The sequence below is a fragment of the Prionailurus viverrinus genome, chromosome E2 (assembly GCF_022837055.1).
Source record: "Prionailurus viverrinus isolate Anna chromosome E2, UM_Priviv_1.0, whole genome shotgun sequence".
Taxonomy (NCBI): domain Eukaryota; kingdom Metazoa; phylum Chordata; class Mammalia; order Carnivora; family Felidae; genus Prionailurus; species Prionailurus viverrinus.
The window spans coordinates 3,056,747-3,078,133 of NC_062575.1; the positions used below are offsets into that span (position 1 = coordinate 3,056,747).

Here is a 21,387-nt window from a genome sequence, read left to right on the forward strand (position 1 = left end):
TCCCCTGCTTGCACTCTCCCAAAAAATAAAGAAATATTTGAAAAAATAAAAGATAAGTCGAGATTTGGAAATGTATTTTTATTATTTGACCACAAAACCGATCAAATCTCAATTTGTACAAACTAAAAATGGAAAGTTTGGGTGGATGCTGGATGTAGGGACAGCAAATAAAACCTAAAATCTATAGACACATTCTACCGTCACTTCTAAGTCAAAATTGTCAGATTATGGTTCCTTCAAATCCAAGCGCCTACCTCCATCCCAAGACACCCACTAAGAAAATAAAGTCATGCTTTCCAAAGTGTTTATCCATTTAATGTATTCCTCTAAATACTGCAAGGGAGGGTGGGAATTTTAAGGATGGGGGTGGGGACTTAGGCACAGTTGACACTTATAAACTGAGTCACATTCCACTGTCACATCGCTAGGACGCTGTAAAGGGACAGGTCTGAAATCACAGCCCCCCACAGCCATGAATTACAGTTTATAGGACAGGGTATGTCAGGATGAGAACACCCACTGTGACTAAGGAGAAGCCTTTGTGAGACATTTACTTGAGGTGTTCCCCATCAAGAGAGCACACCCCTGACCCTGTACTCTTCGTTGACCCAAAGTTGGTGGGAAATGGTCAGGTGGGGATTTTTCTCTTCCACAGCGGTCAGTAGCATCTGAGTCTCCTCATCAAATGCAGATTTGTCCAGCCTGGGAAAATGGAAACCACATTTTCTTGACTTCATGCATCATCGTTTGCCTCTCTACATCCCAGTGCTGCTTCCCAATCCATTCTTTCCTAGAAGTGACTGGGAAAATCATTGTGAATGAGTGGAGAAAGGGTAGGAATGTGCAGAATGGGGTTGCGAATCATTCTGTTCCTCATCAGCATATCATCCAGGGGCCTGGCATATGGAGGGCACCCAAATATTCATTCTACAGATGCCAAATACATACACTGTACATGCAAATATCATGTTCAGAATAACACTGACTGCTACTCTTCTAGGAAAGTGCTTCTGGGTCAAAACTGCTCAGCCCTTTATAGACCCATCTGTCATGTCCACGATGAGGTTACATCTTTACGGGCAATACAAGGCAGGAGATGGTGTTTATAGGAAGGTGGCAGTTCTTACCTGGGCAATTTTGCCTCTCAGAGGACATGTGACAAGGTCAGGAGACATTTGTGTTTTACTTCAGGGAACGGATGTCATAGCTATTCTTTTTTCATTAATTATTAAATTTCAAATTATTATTATTTTATTGAGATACGATGGATACATAACATTGGATAAGCTTAAAATGTACAACGTTGGTTTGATACATCTATATATTGCCAACTTAGCGTTAGCAACATCCATCATGTCACATTATTATAATTTCCTTTTTTGTGGTGAGAACAATTAAAATCTTGGCTCTCAGCAACCTCAACGTTTCCACTTTTTATCATCATGACCAGAGAAAGGTGCTACGGGCACGTAATGGGCAGGAAGAGGCCAGAGACACTGCTTAACATCCTGCAATGCACAGGATACCCCCATAGCAAAGAACCCTCCAACCCAAATGTCAGTCACGCCAAGAGTGAGAAAAACCTACCGTAGACTAACCTCACTCACTCTGAGGTGTCTCACCAACAAGGGAAATGGCGTCCACTCACCCAAGCCGCTGCAGGGTGCAGTCCAGGTGGCACATGGCTTCACAAAGCACCACTGCCCCATCATGGTCCAAGCTAATCCAGTCCAGGTTCAGGTTTCTCAGTGATTTGCAGCCAGTGAGGGCCGAGGCCAGGGCCTCACAACAGGCAGTGGTGAGGTGACATATTTCCAGCCTGCAACAGGGAAACACAGCAGCTTTGGCAGGCCAGAAGGCACACCATTGTGAGATGCCAATTCCATGCCTCTGAGCAGGAAACTTTATTTTTTTTTTTTTTATTTATTTTTGGGACAGAGAGAGACAGAGCATGAACGGGGGAGGGGCATCGAGAGAGAGGGAAACACAGAATCGGAAACAGGCTCCAGGCTCCGAGCCATCAGCCCAGAGCCTGACGCAGGGCTCGAACTCACGGACCGCGAGATCGTGACCTGGCTGAAGTTGGACGCTCAACCGACTGCGCCACCCAGGCGCCCCTGAGCAGGAAACTTTAGAGTCTAGACCACTGGTTCTCAACCAGGGCCATTGTGTCCTCTGGGGGACATGTGGCAACATGTGAAGACATCTGACACACCTGGACAGTGCTGCTGGCATCTCTCAGGTAGAAAGAAGCCAGGGATACAGCTGAACATCATACAGTGAACAGGACAGCCCCTTCCCCACCACAGCAAAGAACTACTCAGTCCCAAATGTCAATGGAGCCAAAGTTGAGTAAGCCCTGGCTTCACAGTATGGCATTTTGCTAATCAGATCATTCCAGACACACATGGTTTTAAACCTGCTTCCCCTAAGTACCACTAATCCTCCAGCCTTTCTTATTCTTGAAATGGGCAAGACTTCTCATAAAGATAATCAGTGACGCTCACCCAAGAGTCTCTACTTTACAGTTCGGATGCTTCAGAGCTTCACATAATTCCTTGACTCCGGCGTCTTGTATGTCATTGCTCCCTAGTTTCAGGGTCTTTAGTTTTTCATTGCAAACAAGAACAGCAGAGAGGTGCTTGCAACAAAGAGGAGTAAGGTAACAATCCGACAACCTGGGGAGAAAATACACACCAAGAGATACAATCATGGGTCCCATCTTGCACATCTTAGCTTATTTTCAATTATGCATATGAAGGAAGATGTCCCCGAGTATTTCTGAGATGACGATGGTGATGTTTCCTCCGCCTTCCTGCCCAACATGCTGGGCTGTGATTCTGCTGCCTGTCTCTGCTCTCCCAGGGTCTCTGTACCTGTTCTTGCTGGTTGAATGTTCCAGCCCAAGTATCAGTGGGGTTACTCCCTCACTGCCTTCAACTCCCTGCACTAACATCACCTTTGGTGAGGACCTTTCTCACTATTTTATATAGCATCATGTCCCCAGTCTCTGTCCTACCTCCAAGCTCTCCACAGTATTTATCACCCACAACATATGTATACATATGTTCATAAGTCTTATATAATGTATGCATATATTCATAAGTCTGTATGGACACATACACATGTATGGACATACCTAGACATACATATGTTATATATGTGTGTGTGTATGTATGTATCTGTCTGATATATGTGTGTATGTGTTTCTGTGGTTCTCAAGCAGGAATGATTTTTGTCCCTCCCTCCTGCCCCAGGGGACTTTGGGCACTGTCCACAAACAATGTTGGTCTGCCATACTGGGAAAGAGGGTATAACAGCATCTAGTGGGTAGAAGCCAGAGATGGTGCTAAACATCCTATAAAAGATCCTACAGGACAGCTGGTCCCCACAATAAAGAATGATGCAGGTCATGGGACGCCTGGGTGGCGCAGTCGGTTAAGCGTCCGACTTCAGCCAGGTCACGATCTCGCGGTCCGTGAGTTCGAGCCCCGTGTCGGGCTCTGGGCAGATGGTTCAGAGCCTGGAGCCTGTTTCCGAATCTGTGTCTCCCTCTCTCTCTGCCCCTCGCCCGTTCATGCTCTGTCTCTCTCTGTCCCAAAAATAAATAAACGTTGAAAAAAAAAAGTTTAAAAAAAAAAAAAAAGAATGATGCAGGTCAAATGTCATAGTGCTAAGATTGATAAACCATGATATATACACACATACTTGCAGCCCACACTCATGTGTGTGCGTGTGTGTGTGTGTGTGTGTGAGAGAGAGAGAGAGAGAGAGAGAGAGAGAGAGAGCGAGCCCATAAAATTGACTTCCATGGAAACAGAGATATTAGAGTGTTTCGTTAACTAATTCATCATCTTATCTACCCAGAAGAGTTTCCAGTGCCCAGTAGAAGCAATAATGCTATGCCTCCTGCCATCATTTATCGATTGTTTATTTTGGGTAAGTCATTGGTAATAGTTCTTTATGTGCACTATTCCCGCTGGTCACCTCAATTCTTTGACATGGGAAACATAATTATCCTCACGTCACACTGGAGGAGAGGTGAGGCATCCTCACATGTTCATTGGCTAGCCTAAGGCACAGGGGGATTCCATTTCTGGCCTTCCTGAGGCCAGAGACCCAACTCCAGAGCAGTGTGTCCTACCCAAGACCTGTCAAGCTCTTCGGTCAAGACACACGCGAGTACCACTGGACACCCCTGCAAGTATCAGGCTGGGCCTTGCTTTTTTCAGCAGACCCCGTGATGTTCCCCCTTCCTGTTTCCTTTTCAGGGTGCTGATATCCAAAAAGGATACTCTGACATTCATGCAAATCACAGCCAGACCTACCACAGCTGCTCGATGTTGCAATTTGGATGCTTCAGTGCCTCACAAAGAGATGCCACTCCACTATCTTCCAGGAGATTTGACTCCAGATCGAGCACGGACAGGGATGTGTTGCACACAAGGGCTTGGGAGAGGTAGTCGCAGGCCACAGAGGTGAGGCCACAGCACATAAGCCTGCAAAGACACACACACACACACACACACACACACACACACACACATTCAACTTGTCAACCCGCTCAGGCTCCAACTGGTAACCTTTTCATGAAGCCACATGCAAGTTATTCCTCATACTCCAGAGTCACTTGAGAAAAGTAAGAGAATTAGAACACCCGACAGCTGCACAAACACAGAAGCAAGAATGTGGGATCTGGAATAGGGCATCCCAAACTGGGCAACAGAATCTCAGATTCCAGCTTCAAGTCAGGTCACCACCGGCTAGGTGACCTTAGCCAAAGTCATCCCTTCTAGGGACTTGTTGTGCTTGTCATGTATGTGGTGGAATGTGCTGGATGACGTAGTATTTAACATGATTTCTCTGGTTATACCCACTGTTGGAAATTTGGAAAGCCGCGGGAAGCGTAAGACACCAGCAGCTCACGAGTGAATGTTACCCCTGGATGTAGTGAATTTAGTTGCTATTATGTTTGACATGTTTTGTTTTGTTTTTAATTAGCGGTCAACATGTAAGAACCAAGAGATTTCACAGGGAATTTCCTACCTCTACCTCCCACAGACAAGCCAGCTACCTGAAACTCCGTGGCAGGTGGTCATGCAGCAAAAGACACACGGCGGGGAACAGAAACGGCGGGGAACAGAAACTCCCATGTGGCAGGGGCAGGCACTGTCCAACTCACCAGCACCTCCACCCAGCCCCTCACTCACTCTGGTTGTTTGCCTGGGCTTCAGGGGACCCCTGAGCACGACCTCTGGCAGGAAGCAAGCACAAGTCTCTGATAAACAAACACTGCTCATCTATGATGGATTTTTCTTCCCATCTTCTCGTGTTTAAGATCAGCCAATGGCACGTACTTCATACTTTTTTCAATGAAATAAGTATTCTGAATTTTGAAACTTCACTGATACGTGTTTTGAAAATTCATTAATACGTTAATGGTTGCATAAGATAATCTCCAGTGGCTTCACTACTGTATATATTTCCTAAATATCTCCACTTGTATTCTTTATACTTTCTGCCATTTTAAGTTATATTGAATTACTACCTTGCCTCAAATTTTTTTTAATGCTTTTTTAAGGCTTACTATTAAGACTTTTCATTTCACTTTATTTGCTAACATACTTTGCAAAAAACCTCAACAAATTAATACTCCCAATCATTGTATAAATTTGTCCATTTGGCAGAATCCTGGCCAAGTGGAATGTATTTTAAATTTTTGAGCATTCGTTATAAAGAGCATTATTTTGTTGAACATTTTTACTTTTAAAATTACTAGTGACATTTGTACATGTTCAGCAGTCTTTCATTAAAAAAGTTTTTTTTTTATTGAAGTATAATTAACATACAGGGTTATAATAGCCTCAGATGTACAATAAAATGATTCAACAATTCTGTATATTAATTACTCAATGAGCATCACGGTAAATGTATTCTTCATCCCCATCACATAATTCATTATTTCACCCATCCCGCCACCTACCTCCCTTCTGGCAACCACCAATTTGTTCTCAGTATTTAAGAATCTGGGGGCACCTGGGTGGCTCAGTTAAGTGTCCAACCTTGGCTCAGGTCATAAATTCATGGTTTGTGAGTTCAAGCGCTTCATCAGGCTCTGTGCTAACAGCTCAGAGCCTGGAGCCTGCTTTGGATTGTGTGTCTCCCTCTCTCTCTGCCCCTTCTCTACTCACTTGTGTGCATGCTCTCACTCTTTCTCAAAAATAAACAAATATTTTTTTAAGAGTCTGGCATTTTCTCTCTTTTTTCATTCATTTGTTTGTTTGCTTTGTTTCTTAACTTCCACTTTCTCTTTCTTAAATAGGCTTCACACTCAGCATGGAGCCCAGCACAGGACCTGAACTCACAACCCTGAGATCAAGACCAGAGCTGAGATCAAAAGTCAGATGCTCAATCAAATGAGCCACCCAGATGGCCCAAATTCCACCTATTTTTAAGGAATACTGATTATGGTGTAAAAACAAACAAATAAACAAACAAAAAAAACCGTGTTAAGTGATGGATCTTGAAGTACCCTTTAGAAAAATACAGCCCATTTGAGAGGCACCTGGGTGGCTCAGTCTGTTAAGCATCGGACTTCGGCTCAGGTCATGACCTCACAGTTTGTGAGTTCGAGCCCTGCATTGGGCTCTGCGCCAATAGCTTAGGGCCTGGAGCCTACTTCAGATTCTGTGTCTCCCTCTCTCTCTGCCCCTCCCCCACTCACACTCTGTCTCTGTCTGTCTCTCTCTCGAGAATAAATAAACATTAAAAAAAATTTTTTTTAAGAAAGAAAAATACAGCCCATTTTAATTGCTGGTCATCAAGTACATGTTAATTCTATTCATTGTATAACATCAGCCACTTATTTCATAGCCAAATCTTTCCACCTTCCAATATGTCATTTCTTTCGTACCCCCGATGGTTTTTCATTCTAATCTTTATAGATCAAAGTTGGGGGGGTGGTTCTTTCTTTCTTTCATGGTTTGGTTTTAGTGTTTAATGTTCCTGGAACATATTTCACTGTTGATTTTCCTATACAGTCTAGAATGTCATCTCAGTGGTAGTATTCTTTCCCTTTCCTGTCTTAGATGCCTGTGTGTGTGTGTGTGTGTGTGTGTGTGTGTGTGTGTGTGTGTGATGCACAGGCCTATGTGCACACATACATGCATGTGTGTGCACACACAACACAGCTGTTTCTGGGTTGCTCATGCACACCCACGGATTTGGCGTTCTTGCACCTGCCCCCACGTGGAAGCACCACGACATTCCACCTGATCTAACACTAAGTTTCCCATGTGGCCTCACTGGGCAAACAGGGGTCCCACTCTACCGCTGCCCTGGCCAACCGCCCACCACAGAGGAAGCACTCCACTGTGCATATTTGCAGCATAAGAGAAATGGCAGCTCTGAAGGGCCCCAGTAATAACCTAGAACGTGCAAACCTTGCTCCTAAAACGGACCAAATGAATGCCTTGTCTTAGATGCTTACACGCTCCCTCTCCCCAGCACCAAATGTATCTAAGGCATGGTCCTTGTTCACAATAACCAGGATTTACTGGGCTCTCAAGTAGACACGAGGTACCTAAGGGTGGGTCTCCAACTCTCGAATTCAACCTCATGGTGCCGCTATGGAGGAGGTGTTGTACTAGCTCCATTTTACTGACAGGGCAACTGAGGCATGGAGAGGCAGGTCTGACTATAGACTCTGAGTTCTGCAGTCTCCCTCAGTGAGCAGTTGATTGCCTCCACTATTGATGGGTCCACATGTACATGTCCACAGTCTCCCCAGAGCCCACTTTCCCCAGATGGACTCACAGCAGTGTCTCCAGGGCACAGTCTGGGTGCTTCAGGGCATCACACAGCATCAGCATGCCTTCATTCCTCAGAGGGTTTTCCACCAGGGAGAGAAGCTTCAGCTTCTTGTTGCAGACCAGGACCGAGGCAATATCGTCGCAAGCTTTTGCTGTGATGTCACACCTCCCCAACCTGCATGTGAGACACATGTTGCAGGATGTGACCACAGGCTTTGAGCGGCCACGGACCATATCCCAGCTTCCAGTCTTACACCAGCAAATCCACCATCTACATTCCAGACTTGAAAAGCACAAATGTGGCAGGACCCCTGCTTGGCTCAGTCGGTTAAGGATCCGACTTTGACTCAGGTCATGATCTCACTGTTCATGAGTTTGAGCCCCACATGGGGCCCTGTGCTGACAGCTCAGAGTCTGCAGCCTGCTTCAGATTCTGTCTCTCCCTCTCTCTCTTCCCCTCCCCAATCAAATTCTGTGTGTCTCTCTCTCAAAAATAAAGAAGTATTTAAAGATTTTTTTAATAAAATAAAAATAAAAGCACGTAATGTAATTACATGACTCTATTTATTTATCCCTATTGCTTTCCACTGAAGTTAGGAAAAAATCTGGAAACAATCAGCAAAACTAAAAGGCAACCAATGAAATGGGAGAAGATATTTGCAAATGACAGATCAGATAAAAGGTTAGCATCCAAAATCTAAAAAGAACTTATCAAACTCAACACCCAAAAAACAAATAATCCAGTGAAGAAATGGACAAAAGACATGAACAGACACTTCTCCAAAGAAGACATCCAGATGGGCAACAGACACATGAAAAACTGCTCAACATCACTCATCATCAGGGAAATACAAATCAAAATCGCATTGAGATACCACCTCACACCTGTCAGAATGCCTAACATTAACAACTCAGACAACAACAGATGTTGGTGAGGATGCAGAGAAAGAGGATCTCTTTTCCAAGAGAATGCAAGGGAATGCAAACTGGTGCAGCCACTCTGAAAAACAGAATGGAGGTTCCTCAAAAAATTAAAAATAGAACTACCCTATGGCCCAACAATTGCACTACTAGGTATTTACCCAAGGGATACAGAAATGTTGTTTCAGAGGGACACACGCACCCCAATGTTTTTATCAACACCATCAACAATAGCCAAAGTATGGAAAGAGTCCAAATGTCCATCAATGGATGAATGGATAAAGAAGATGTGGTATATATATACAATGGAGTATTACTCAGCAATCAATAAGAGTGAAATCTTGCCATTTGCAACTACATGGACGGAACTGGAGGGTAGTATGCTAAGCGAAATTAGTCAGTCAGAGAAAGACAAACATCATATGAATTCACTCATATGAGGACTTTAAGACACAGAACAGATGAACATAAGGGAAGGGAAGCAAAAATAATACTGAAAGAGGGAGGGGGACAAAACAGAAGAGACTCTCAAATATGGAGAACAAACAGAGGGTTACTGAGGGGTTGTGGGAGGGAGGATGGGCTAAATGGATAAGGGGCATTAAGGAATCTACTCCTGAAAACGTTGTTGTACTATATGCTAACTAATTTGGATGTAAATTAAAAAAAAAAAAAATCAGAGCCAGTGGTTCTCAACAGGGGCATGATTTTTTACCCCAGGGGGACATTTGTCAGTGTCTGGAGAAATTGTTGGTTGTCACAACTAGGGAGAGGGGTGCTACTAGCATCTAGTAGATGGAGGCCAGGGATGCTGTTCAACATCCTACATTGTTGTGGACAGCCCCTCCCCCCACAGCAAAGAATGATCTGGAGCTCAATAAATCTGATTATCCGTCAATAGTTCTAAGGTTGAGAAGCCCTGGTCTGCGCCTTAATGCAGCTGAAAAGAGCATCTTGTGGGGGCACATGGTTGGCTCAATTGGTGGAGAATGCAATTGTTGATCTCAGGTTGTGAATTCAAGCCCCCTGGTGGGTGTAGAGATGACTTAAAAATAAAAAATATTTTTTAAAAAATAGGACATATCATAGGCTAGAGCAGCTTTCTCAATCTCAGCACTATTGACATTTTGAACTGGAAAATTCTTTGTTGTGGGACCTGTCCTGGATGTTATTGGATGTTAAGAGTAGCACCCCGACCTCCACCCACTACATGCCTATAGCATCCTTCCAAGGCAATGATGACCATTAAAAATGTCCAGATGCTGACATTTCCTAAGAGAAAAAACTGCCCTCTGTTGAGAACTAATGGTCTGGGGGGAACCTGATTTGGGGGACCTCCCACCCCTAATACCAAACTGAAGTCAAGATTACAATTGGTCTGCCCCAAAGAGGCAAAGTTTCCCTCAGTAAATGTCTACAAATGACCCCTGGTTTCCTAGATCTGTTCCCCAATTCTTATGCTAATGTGGAATATTAAAACCCTGTGCAAATGGCCTAACATGAAATGGAGCAAAATACTCAGGAATTTTCTAAGTTCTCCATCACTAGAGAGAGCTAGAGTAGAAAAAAAAAAAAAGTCATGATATGGAAAGAGTTCAAATGAGGAAAAGGATCTACAGAAAGCCTGTGTGTTCAAACAACTCATGCACGGAATGCACCTCTCTCTCCTGATGGATCTCAACCAAGTTACAGTTAACCAAGTGTATGTGAATCTGTCAATTACATTTGCAACTTTTCCAGCAAAGAAGAGACTCTGAAGCAGGGGAGAGAAGAGCATATTCTCCAGGTGGGTTTAATGAGTTGATTCTCAATTACACCCCCCTTTTTCTTTCTTCTAAAAAATGGATTGATCCTGTCTAGAAACCACCCAACTATGGTAGGTAGGGGCATCCCAGATAATTTTCAAGAAGAAGAAATGATATGAGGCAAATCGCTTTCCCTCTGGCTTCCATGTTGTCACCTACCAGATTCACATAAGTACACTTGTGGTCATTGATATGATTTCTCATTTTAAGTGTCTATGAATATCTTCAGGGGGAAAAAATGGAGTTTTGGTTTTGGCACAGGTGGTTGAGGACAGAACCAAGAAGAGGAAGGTAAGGTGTCCACGAGAAGTAATCCAAGTGACTACCAAAGGAGGGAAAGCTGTAACAAGCCTTCTGAGAGGTCTGAAGATCGCTCTTCTGAGGTCTGGAGAGGCTGAGATGGAAAATTTACCATGTAAGAGACAAAAGACTGATGCAGGAAAGAAATGGGCACATTCCACGGAAAATTCCATGCTGGACAAGAAACATCACTGAGTGCGGACAAGCCAAGACTCACATCAGCTGTTCCACGATGCACACGGGGTGCTTCAGCGTCTCACACAGCTGCCTGACGTTCACAAGGGAAAGTCTAGTGCCGTGCAGGTTCAGGCATTTCAGATAAGCGTTGTGAAGAACAGCCTCAAAGAAATCTGGGCCATTTCCAACATAAGATGCAAAATTATACCTAGAAAAAATGTGGAAACTCATGCAGCAGAGTCCAAGCACAAAGGAAGATACGTCTTACACAATTCTTCCCACCTGTCTACCATGCTTAGGCTCACAACACTGTTTGTAGATATCCCGTTACTGCCACCTGTAAATTCTCTCTACCTGGGGTTTTCAGACAGCAGACAAACACAGAGGCTCAGCTGCTCGGTTCTCTCCTTTCTTGCTGGTCCCTGCATGCCCACACACCACCGTCCATACTGGAAGGAAGTGAACCAAACTCATCCCATATTAAATTCTAAGCACCGTCAGGATGGGGACATGATGCTTGTGCATCTTTGCACCCACAGGTCCAGGCCGGAGCTTGACATACAACAGGGATGCACGTATTTGAGTTAACTCTCCAAGAAGAACCATGTTTCCCAAGGAAAGGATCCATTTGTTTAAAAACTAAGGTTTTGGGGCGCCTGGGTGGCTCAGTCGGTTAAGTTTCTGACTTCAGCTCAGGTCATGATCTCGCTGTCCATGAGTTCAAGCCCCACATCGGATCGGGCTCTGTGCTGACAGCTCAGAGCCTGGAGCCTGCTTGTAATTAATTCTGTGTCTCCCTCTCTCTCTCTGTGCCCTCCACTCATGGTGTCTCTCTCTCTCTCTCTCAAATAAATAAACATTAAAAAAAGAAGAGGGGACCAATGGTGGCCACCCACCCCAGAAAACAAAGCACTTCCCCATTTGTGCTTGGAAACTGACCTATAGTGGCTGGGGACCTAGCCTGTTGACCATGTTCAATCCTAAAGTCCCCCAGTTTGCTCACAGTTGCTTCTTGTCAATAAAATATTGGTATCAAAGAAAGTGCTCCCCAAATTTTTCTTGAGCCATTGGATTGCAGCTCTGTGCATTGGTATTTCCCACAAAATCCAGAGTAGAAAGGACGAAACTCAGTTGTTTACAGGTCAACATCCAACCTACCCTAACTTTTGGAGTTTACAAACAGGATGAGCCAGGGCTTTCCAGAGAATTTCCAGGGAGGGCTCGTCAAACATACAATTGTCCAGATCTAACATCTGAAAGTTCTTGTTGGCCGTGAACACAGAACAAAGGTCCTTCCAGAAGGAGAGCTTCTCCTCGTCACTGTGGGAGAACAAAGACCATGACTCTCCAGTGGCTCAGTGCAACTCAACACATTCTCAAAACAGGCAGAACACCATCCCCAGAGCCTCCAAAGCTCCCCAAAAGACACCTGGGCCTGAACAAGGAGAGGGAAGGCCAGGTTGGCTGAGCTAACAGGTCAAGTGGCTAAGGAAAGGACCCTGAGGCCAGAGCAATGGGAATCAAACCCCAGTTGAACCACTTAGCTAAGTGACCCTAGACAAGCTATTCAGTCTTATTCAGCCTCCTTTTCTTCCAGTTTTAGGCAACAATACCTGACTGTTGTATGAATGAAGGTTGAGATTTGGTGATCCGTCAGTAAAACAGGAAACTACATCCAAAAATATGAACATATAGGTACAAAATAAAGTCATGGAGATGTAATGTACAGCATGGGTGTGACTACACTTAATAATACTGTATTACATTTTTGGAAGTTGCTAAGAGAGCAGATCTTAAAAGTTCTCATCATGGGGTGTCTGGCTGGCTCATTCCATAGAGCATGCAACTCTTGACCTTGGGACTGAGTTTGAGCCCCATGTGAGGTGTAGAGTTCACTTTTTAAAAGTAGTTCTCAGGGCACCTGGGTGGCACAGTAGGTTAAGCGTCTCTTAGTTTCAGCTCAGATCATGATCTCGAGGTTGGGGAGTCCAAGCCCCACATCAGGCTTTGTGCTGACAGTGCAGAACCTGCTTGCGATTCTCTCTCTCTCCTCTCTCTCTCTCTCTCAAAAATAAATAAACTTTAAAAAATAAAAATAAGAATAAGTTGTGCCTAGGTGGCTCAGTCAGTTGAGCATCCAACTTCAGCTCAGGTTATAATCTCAGAGTTCACAGGTGCAATCCCCATATCAGGCTCTGTGCTGACAGCTTGGAGCCTGGAGCCTTCTTCAGATTCTGTGTCTCCCTCTCTCTCTGTCCCTCCCCTGCTCTCACTCTTGCTCTCTCTCTCTCAAAAATAGATAAATATTTTTTTATTTATTGTTTAAAAAATAAGAAATTTAAAAATTTTAAAAGTTCTCATCACAAGAAAAATTTTTGTAACTATGTGTGGTGACAGCTGTTAACTAGACATATTGAGGTGATCATTTTGCAACATAAAAAATTACTGAGGGGCGCCTGATGGCTCAGTGGGTTAAGCGTCTGACTTCAGCTCAGGTCATGATCTTGTGGTTTGTAGTTCGAGCCCTGTGTCAGACTATCTGCTGTCAGTGCAGAGCCTGTTTTGGATATCTGTCACCCTCTTTCTCTGCCCCTCCCCTGCTTGTGCTCTCTCTCTCTCTCTCTCTCAAAAATAAATAAACATTTAAAATTTTTTTAAAAAAATACTGAATTATGGGGTGCCTGGGTGGCTCAGTTGGTTAAGCATCTGACTCTTGATTCAGGCTCTGGTCATGATGTTGCAGTTCATGCGTCTGAGCCCCGTGTTGGTCTCTGTGCTGACAGTGCGAGCCTGCTTGGGATTCTCTCTCCCCCTCTCTCTCTCTCTGCCCTCCCGCCCCCAACTATCTCTCTCTCTCTCTCTCTCTCTCTCTCTCTCTCTCTCTCTCTCAGTAAATAAATAAACTTAAAAAAAAATAAAAAATACTGAATCATGAAGTTGTTCACTTGACACTAACATAATGTTATATGTCAATTATACCTCAATTTAAAAACTAAAAACCAAAACTGTGACCGTGAAAAATCTCTGATTGCAAAAGCCATGTTTTTTCAGTGTAAACATCCATGGAGGACCCATTGGGAACTAAAACAAGATACAAGTATGGTGTGTGTAGGGTGGGGACAGGGGTGATTAATAGAAGGACTCACTTTGTGATGGATCCAGAGTCATCTGAAAAGACATTTTCTATAGACAGGTGAAGTTTCTGCAAATTTTGGCAATGTTTCATACAGAATGCTGATATTACCAATTCTTCAATGTTACCAATGTAAATATCAACTTCCTCGAAGAAATCCATCACTTGTCTTACAAACTCTTTCTCATGGGTCTCAAACAAACCGCTGAACAATTCCTGGAAATTCACCACAACCTGATTGGTGTCACATTGACTTAAACTTTTAAGGCACTGGGTTATTTCCTGCCTTATCTCTTTGGACAGGAGAAAACCAAAGGACGTCTCCAGCATGTTGGTTATTTTTCCAGTTGAAACTCCAAACAAGAATGTTATCATCTGGGACAAGTGGCTCTGGACCCGACTCACACCTGCTGTTACAAGCTGGGTCACACTTCCAATGGCCGGGTCAGGATTGTCCTCGGGTTGTCTGAGCAGATAGAACATGGCAGCACAAAACTCTTGGATGCACAAATGCTTGAAGGTAAAACAGTGGCCGTTCCTGAGAAGGAGTCTCATGCCCACCCACATCAAGGTATCGGACTCAGATACCCCACTCCTCCTGAGGTCCCCGTGGCGAAACACAAATGTGCGCGTCCATATTCCCTCTGCAGCCAAGGTACACAGGCCTTTCAGTCGGGCTCTGCTCTGCTTGGGGGGACAGTTTTCATTTCTTGACTTGAATACGTTAATTAAAAAGGATGCATACAAAGAAGTGGTGCTTTCAGACGCAACCTCAAGGTCTTTTCCTTTCTCCAGCTGCCATTTCATACAAGTACAGACCAGCCAGCATACAAGAGGATTATGGCAGAACATACAGAGCGGAACGTTGTCCCTCACAAAACTGAAGGCTTTCATGGCTTTGCTCCTCTCGCGGAAGAAATGGTAGAAATACAGCTTCCTTTCATGATGAGAGAATCCTGGGAGGACTATGTATTTTGGATGCTGCAACAGGAAATAATATCTTCTCATGCCCACTGTTCCCAATGCGACAAGCAGAGAAGACTTTGGAAGCATTTTTCTCTGCAGCAAACTCCTCACGATAATCTGCATTGGCTTCCGCTGCTTCTGGTCATCGCACAGCTGAGTCGTAATCTCCAAATCAAACTTGAGTTCCTCAAAGCCGTCCATGATGAACAGGATCCTCTCTTGCTGGGAAAAAATGTCCTCGACTGGCTCTGAAGACTGAGGCCAGTCCCTGGAGATGAGCTCCACTAAGCTGGTCTCTGCAATGGCGTTCATTTCACAGCCATTGAGGAAGAAGATAAATGCGAATCTGTCCTTCCAAAGGTTGCCCTCTGCCCATTCCAGTACGGCTTTCCTCAAAAGGGTGGTTTTGCCAATCCCTTCTGGACCTTGCAAGACCACCGTGGGTGTGGGCTCTCCAGCCTGGCTGGCAGGATATGCAGCCTTCAGGGTTTCATACTCATTCTTTGTGGTTTCTTTATAGAAATCACTGGGAACTGGAAGGCAGGTTTCTTTCTCCCATATGAGACGGAATTTTTCTCTCATGTGGTTTCTGTATGGGTTTGGTTTATCTGAGTAGACAGGGGTAGAATACCAGATAGTTAAAAATTTTTTTTAAAAGGGTCACTCATTCTTTGACACCCAGAATGATCCCTAGAGATTTACTTGACCACCTGTATGAAGACTATGGTCTGTCCATGGATGGCCAGGCTAATTAACTTAGTTTTTATTAGGACCATAAGCCATCTCAAATCACATCCATGTAAGCACCTAGCCCAAACCAGAAGTCTATCTCAGAGCTACAAGGCAATATATTGTGTGAATGCTTCAGAGTCACATTCAAAATCTCCCCAGTGAAGAATCCCATAACCACTATCGTTTACTGAGTGTCTGCCAGGAACCAGGGCTGAGAATGTTACTATGGTTACTATGTCTTTCATGTCAACAACCCATCGAGATTTGTTCTACTCCCACTTTACCCAAAAAAATCAGAGAGGGAGAATGTTGTCTCTTGATTAATTTGCGCTAGTGAATAACTATTAGGGTCAGGTGCCTGTTGCACATCTGTCTGATTTGAAACCATAAGGTCTAAGCTATTTCTGTTCTGCCATGCTGACTGCAGGTTAATTTCAGAAACGCACCCCTGAATCATCATTCTTCCAACCCACCCTTACGATGTTCCTGCCATGTTCAAGGCAACACATTACAGGAGGTTAAATAAAATGACAAATGTGGTCAAGGACCATAGCCTGCATCGGAGAAATCTACACCACAGTAGGGGAGGTTCTTCTGCATGTTTTCCAAGCAAAGGGCACTGATGGTTTTGTCCAAGGATGTAGGACTAGATAACACTCTTGGAATGTAGCGACGGCCCTTCCTCTCTCTGGGGCAGAGGAAGATTTGTTTCTAAAATCAGGTGTTTCAGGGCATGTGGGTAGCTCAGTCGGTTAAGGATCTGACTCTTTCTATGCCCCTACTCAGCAGGAAGAAGCTATGGAAGATGAGAGCTTCTACCTTCAACAACCTTAAAGATTTAAAGGTTGAGAGAGTGTAAAGCAGGCTGAGGAAAAACACAAGATAGCACTGCCCTCCCCCAGGTGGGACATATGTGATATTCCTTGGACACTCCCAGCTACCCAAAAACAAGAAAGGACAAAAAACAAATGGTGAAACTGATAACAGTCTCCACCAGTTTACCAGAAAAAGGCAATCCCATCATAGCCTAAAGTCCAGGAACTCCCTACTGTGTCAATGTTAATGCCTTGCTAGAGAGAAAAACAACCTTAGCTTGACAACAGCTAGGCCTCCAGTAAGTCTGTAGCATGTGAAAGTCTCTTTGGAAATTCCCCCTAGACTTTATCTCCCTGGACTCCATCAATAGTGCCCCCCCCACACACACACTTATAGTGCATCTCTTCCTGCCCGTGGGTCCTGTCCCCGTGCTTTAATAAAATCACCTTTTTGCATGAAAAGAATAAAGAAGGGATCTGACTCTTGATTTCGGCTCAGGTCATGATCTCACAGTTAGTGAGTTCAAGCCCCATATCAGGCTCTGCACTGACATTGCGGAATCTGCTTGGGATTCTCTCTCTCCACCCACTCCCCTCTCTGCTCCCCCTCTGCTTGCGCGCTCTCTCTCTCTCTCTGTCAAAATAAACAAACTTTAAAAAGTAATAATTAAAAACGTTTTCACAATAAAAACGGATGTTTCTTTCCCCTCTGGAGAAATTTAGACATGTCTCTCGCTCCCTGGAGACTTGCCAGGGTAATAAAGCTAATGTCAGTCCCTGGAGGGCAGAGGGCAGGGCTGTCAACGGGTGTTAGGTAAGGTCGGGATGTCTGACTCTCCAGGCTCCTCAACTATGTCTCAGATCTATCTGAGCCCACCTCCAAACCCTCCCTCTGCAGCCCCAGGGAGACTCAAAGGACAAGAAGAACTAATGTGAACATAAATCTCATTTCCTGTTATTCAGGGAGCAATGAATCTTCTAAATCCATCTGGCTCATTCTGTCCTCACGGACCACATTTATGGACATGTGGCACGCTGGTCCAACAGCAGCTTGCTGCCTAGGAATAGCCGTGGCAATTGACAGTCCAGCCACTGCGTGATGGGTCCGCAGCCCAGCAGACATGCCTTGGTTCAACTACTTTGCATCGTGAGACTTTAGGACTATTATAATCCATCTGAATCTTGGCTTACTTACCAGAATAGGAAGTCTACTCCCACAAGTAGATAAAAATCAATGAGAGAATAACATGTAAAATTGGGCAAAGCATCCTGCAACTTGAGTTACTGTATCAAAGGTAAATTTTAAAACAATGACTTTTCCGGCAATAGCCAAAGTATGGAAAGAGCCCAAATGTCCATCAATGGATGAATGGATAAAGAAAATGTGGTGTGGTGTGTGTGTGGTGTGTGGTGTGTGTGTGTGGAAAGAGCCCAAATGTCCATCAATGGATGAATGGATAAAGAAAATGTGGTGTGGTGTGTATATTGCCTTGTAGCTCTGAGATAGACTTCTGGTTTGGGCTAGGTGCTTACATGGACGTGATTTGAGATAGCTTATGGTCCTAATAAAAACTAAGTTAATTAGCCTGGCCATCCATGGACACACAATGGGGTATTATTTAGCAATCAAAAAGAATGAAATCTTGCCATTTGCAAAAACATGGATGGAAGTAAAGTGGATTATGCTAAGCAAAATTAGTCACTCAGAAAAAGATACATATCATATGATTTCACTCATATGTGGGATTTAAGAAATACAACAGATGGGGCGCCTGGGTGGCTCGGTCGGTTAAGCGTCTGACTTCAGCTCAGGTCATGATCTCACGGTCCGTGGGTTCGAGCCCTGCGTCGGGCTCTGTGCTGACCGCTCAGAGCCTGGAGCCTGTTTCAGATTCTGTGTCTCCCTCTCTCTGTGACCCTCCCCCATTCATGCTCTGTCTCTCTCTGTCTCTCTCTGTCTCAAAAATAAATAAATGTTAAAAAAAATTTTTTTTTTAAAGAAATACAACAGATGAACATAAGGGAAGGGAAGCAAAAATAATATAAAAACAGGGAGGAGGACAAACCATAAGAGACTCTTAAATACAGAAAACAAACTGAGGGTTGCTGGAGGAGGGGTGAGTGGGGAGATGGGCTAATTGAGTGATGGGCATTAAGGAGAGCACTTGAGGGGTGCCTGGGTGGCTCAGTCGGATGAGCATCTGGCTTCAGCTCAGGTCATGATCTCACAGTTTGTGGGTTCGAGCCCTGCATCGGGCTCTGTGCTGACGGCTCAGAGCCTGAAGCCTGCTTCGAATTCTGTGTCTCCCTCTCTCTCTGCTCCTCCCCCACTCATGCTCTGTCTCTCTCCTTCAAAAACAAATAAAAACTTTTTTTTTAATTTAAAAATAAAAAAAAGGAGGGCACTTGATGTGATGAGCACTGGGTATTATATGTAGGTAGCGAATCAATGGATTCTACTCCTGAAGTCATTATTGCACTGTATATTAACTAACTTGGATGTAAATTTTAAAAAAATAAATTTTTTAAAAATGAAAAAAAAAAATTACTTGTCTGGAGGCACCTGGGTGGCTCAGTTAAGCGACTGATTCTTGGTTTTGGTTCAGGTCATGATTTCGTGGTTTGTGAGTTCAAGTCCCACGAGGGGCCCTGCACTGATGGTGCGAAACCTGCTTGGGATTCTCTCTCTCCCTCTGCCCCTTCTTCGCACGTGCTGTCTCAGTCTCTCTCAAAATAAATAAATAAACTTTTTTAAAAAAAGAAATACTGGGGCGCTTGGGTGGCGCAGTCGGTTAAGCGTCCGACTTCAGCCAGGTCACGATCTCGCGTTCCGGGAGTTCGAGCCCCGCGTGGGGCTCTGGGCTGATGGCTCAGAGCCTGGAGCCTGTTTCCGATTCTGTGTCTCCCTCTCTCTCTGCCCCTCCCCCGTTCATGCTCTGTCTCTCTCTGTCCCAAAAATAAATAAACGTTGAAAAAAAAAATTTTTTTTAAAGAAATACTTTTTTTTTTTTAAATGTCTGACATTTTGTCTCTCTCTTTTTTTTTTTTTAAAGAGTATCCTTCCAGCAGAGGGTGTAAATGAGCCATCAATGAGTCAAAAAATAACTGATTTGGAAAAGTGTCTGTTCATGTCTTCTGCCCATTTCTTCACTGGATTATTTGCTTTTCAGGCGTGGAGTTTGGTGAGTTCTTTATAGATAAATTATGGAAAGAGCCTAAATGTCCATCAACTGACGAATGGATAAAGAAGATGTGGTTTATATATACATGGAATACTCCTTGGCAATGAGAAAGAATGGAATCTGGCCATTTGCAGCAACATGGATGGAACTGAAGGGTATTATGCTAAGTGAAATAAGTCAGAGAAAGACAGATATCACATGTTTTCATTCATATGTGGATCTTGAGAAACTTAACAGAAGACCATGGGGGAGGAAAAGGGGGAAAAAAAGTTACAGAGAGGGAGGGAGACAAACCATAAGAGACTCTTAAAGACAGAGAACAAACTGAGGGTGGATGGGGGGAGCTGGTGGGGAAGAGGGGAAAGTGGGTGAAGGGCATTGAGGAGGGCACCTGTTGGGATGAGCACTGAGTGTTGTATGGAAACCAATTTGACAAATTATATATTTTTTTTAAATAACTGATTTGGGGGCACATGGGTGGCTCAGTTGGCTAAGTGTTCAACTTTGGCTCAGGTCATGATCTCGAGGCTCATGAGTTCAAGCCCCACGTTGGGCTCTGTGCTGACAGCTCGGAGCCTGGAGCCTGCTTCGGATTCTGTGTCTCCCTCTCTGTCTGCCCCTCCCCTGCTCACGCCCTGTCTCTCAAGTCTCTCCCTGTCTCTCAAAAATGTTAACAAATAAAAATAAAAAAGAATTAAAAAAAATAACTAATGTCAAGTCAGACCTGTCCCTGCTGAAAAAGCCATCTAACATGAGGAAATGCTGTTGGGACCATGGTTTTTCCATTTGTAAACCTCAGGATAGTGGTGGGAATAAAAAGATATTAGGCATCAGTAGCACTTACAGTAGTGCCAGGGACATAAGCTGTCTCTGATTATTTCCTAATGTTAGGATTCTGCCTCATCCCTGGAGCAGGTCTATTCAAAAGGACAGTCAACTACCATAATGCAACTCTATCTCAGCACACCTGGTGATGGACACCCGGAGCATCCCTCTTAAGAGCACGGGGCTCAGCTCCTGACAGGAAAATGGGGAGACGCCCCTTAGATGAACAGGACACTACCCGCCCACAGGCCATCACTGGCCCATGCATGGCCAGAGTTGCCTTACAATTCCATGACCTCCAAGGCTCCCTTGATCCACAATGCATTCTCAACTGATGGAGAGTAGCCACTAATTTAATACTATCCCCTTCATTCTCACAAGGTTCCAGTGAACCAAGCTTCTTCCACGGGTCCCTGCCCCCTTCATCCTCTTACACTTACTTCTGATCTCTTCCTGAGCCTTTGTCCAGAGGTCACGCCGCTCAATCTGTAGAAACAGGTTCAGTGTCAGCTCCCATGCCTGCTTTCCTGGGTAGTGTTTGCCCAACAGCTTTGCTACATCTTCTCTTGAAGCCTTCTTTAACTCGGTCCACGGGATTGGCTTGAGCTCAAGTTGCAGAGGTTCTTGCTTGAGGAGTTCCTTAAATTTCCAGAACTCTTCCTTTCTGAGCTCCTCCAGGTACCACAATAAGCCAAAGTCCGAAAAAAAGGATTCAGCCAT

General features: G+C 44.3%; 1 protein-coding gene across 1 annotated transcript; it reads right to left on the minus strand.

Moving 5' to 3' along the window:
• Positions 1–569: 569 nt before the first annotated feature.
• NLRP9 (NLR family pyrin domain containing 9) lies at positions 570–21,387 on the minus strand. Its single transcript, XM_047834436.1, has 9 exons — positions 21,108–21,387; positions 14,161–15,721; positions 12,173–12,334; positions 11,055–11,222; positions 7,816–7,986; positions 4,329–4,499; positions 2,508–2,678; positions 1,649–1,819; positions 570–702 (listed from the first exon to the last, which is right to left on the minus strand). The coding sequence occupies exons 1-9, from the start codon at positions 21,385–21,387 to the stop codon at positions 570–572; spliced, it is 2,988 nt and encodes a 995-aa protein (XP_047690392.1).